The 827-nt window shown below is 44.4% G+C and overlaps 1 protein-coding gene across 1 annotated transcript in view; it reads left to right on the top strand.

Moving 5' to 3' along the window:
* Positions 1–460, top strand: part of FAM160B1 (family with sequence similarity 160, member B1) — an 86012-nt gene extending 85552 nt beyond the window's left edge. Inside the window, exons 18-19 of the mRNA XM_006880160.1 lie at positions 86–267; positions 355–460. Coding sequence (XP_006880222.1) covers positions 86–267; positions 355–460 — 288 coding nt within the window. The remainder of the gene's footprint in view (positions 1–85; positions 268–354) is intronic.
* Positions 461–827: the final 367 nt, after the last annotated feature.

Genomic DNA, 827 nt, shown 5'->3' with positions numbered 1-827 from the left:
GAAAATTATGAAAGCATTCAGTGTAAGTCCTTGGTAAAAGGCTGTCATGTAAACAGTGACAGGTGGCATGGTGTATTTGGAGTAGAGAAGGGATTTTCGTTATCCTGACAATTCCTGTGTAGTTGATTCTACAAACTATATTCCTTTGTATTCTGTAACCCAGGTTGTTGGAGACCTTATGGTTCGAATCCAGCGGATTCAAGATTTTACGCCTAAACTTCTCTTGGTTAGAAAGCGGTTACTTGGTTTGGAACCTGAAGGCCCGATGTAAGTTCATTCTTAACCTTCAGATTTTCCTAAAATGCAATGAGTGGTGGATTACGAGTCGATGTGCATCTGTTTTCCCTTGTCCAGCATCGACCACATCACATTGCTCGAGGGCGTGATTGTGTTGGAAGAATTCTGCAAGGAGCTGGCGGCCATTGCCTTTGTGAAGTACCACACGTCCTCCACACCGTGAGAGGTGAGGGGCGGCGGGCTTCCAGGAACCTGAGGGACAGAGCCGCGGTGCACGCTTCATCGGAAAAGACTCCTCTCAGCCAAGAGGATAAAAAGCCTTTTTTAAAACGAAGCTTTGCTCTAAGATGGGCAGAGCCATAAAGAGCCTGCTGAAGGGACATTCTTGGTAAAATGCTGAATGACATTTCCATCGGCTTTCTCATAATGGTTCTCCATATAAAATTGCACACCGCTGAATCCAGGACACAATCAAAGGAGCTTCAGGAAATCAATATTTCCAGTGACTGTGTGAAAAGCTGCAAACATTCTGATGTCATGACTTTGGTATTTCTGTTCTTTTCACAGCCTTTTAGGTAGCAAAGCATTCT

This window comes from Elephantulus edwardii, unplaced genomic scaffold (assembly GCF_000299155.1).
Source record: "Elephantulus edwardii isolate Elephantulus edwardi_28Jun2011 unplaced genomic scaffold, EleEdw1.0 scaffold00006, whole genome shotgun sequence".
NCBI classification, from domain to species: Eukaryota; Metazoa; Chordata; class Mammalia; order Macroscelidea; family Macroscelididae; genus Elephantulus; species Elephantulus edwardii.
This window is presented reverse-complemented; position numbering and strand designations above follow the sequence as displayed.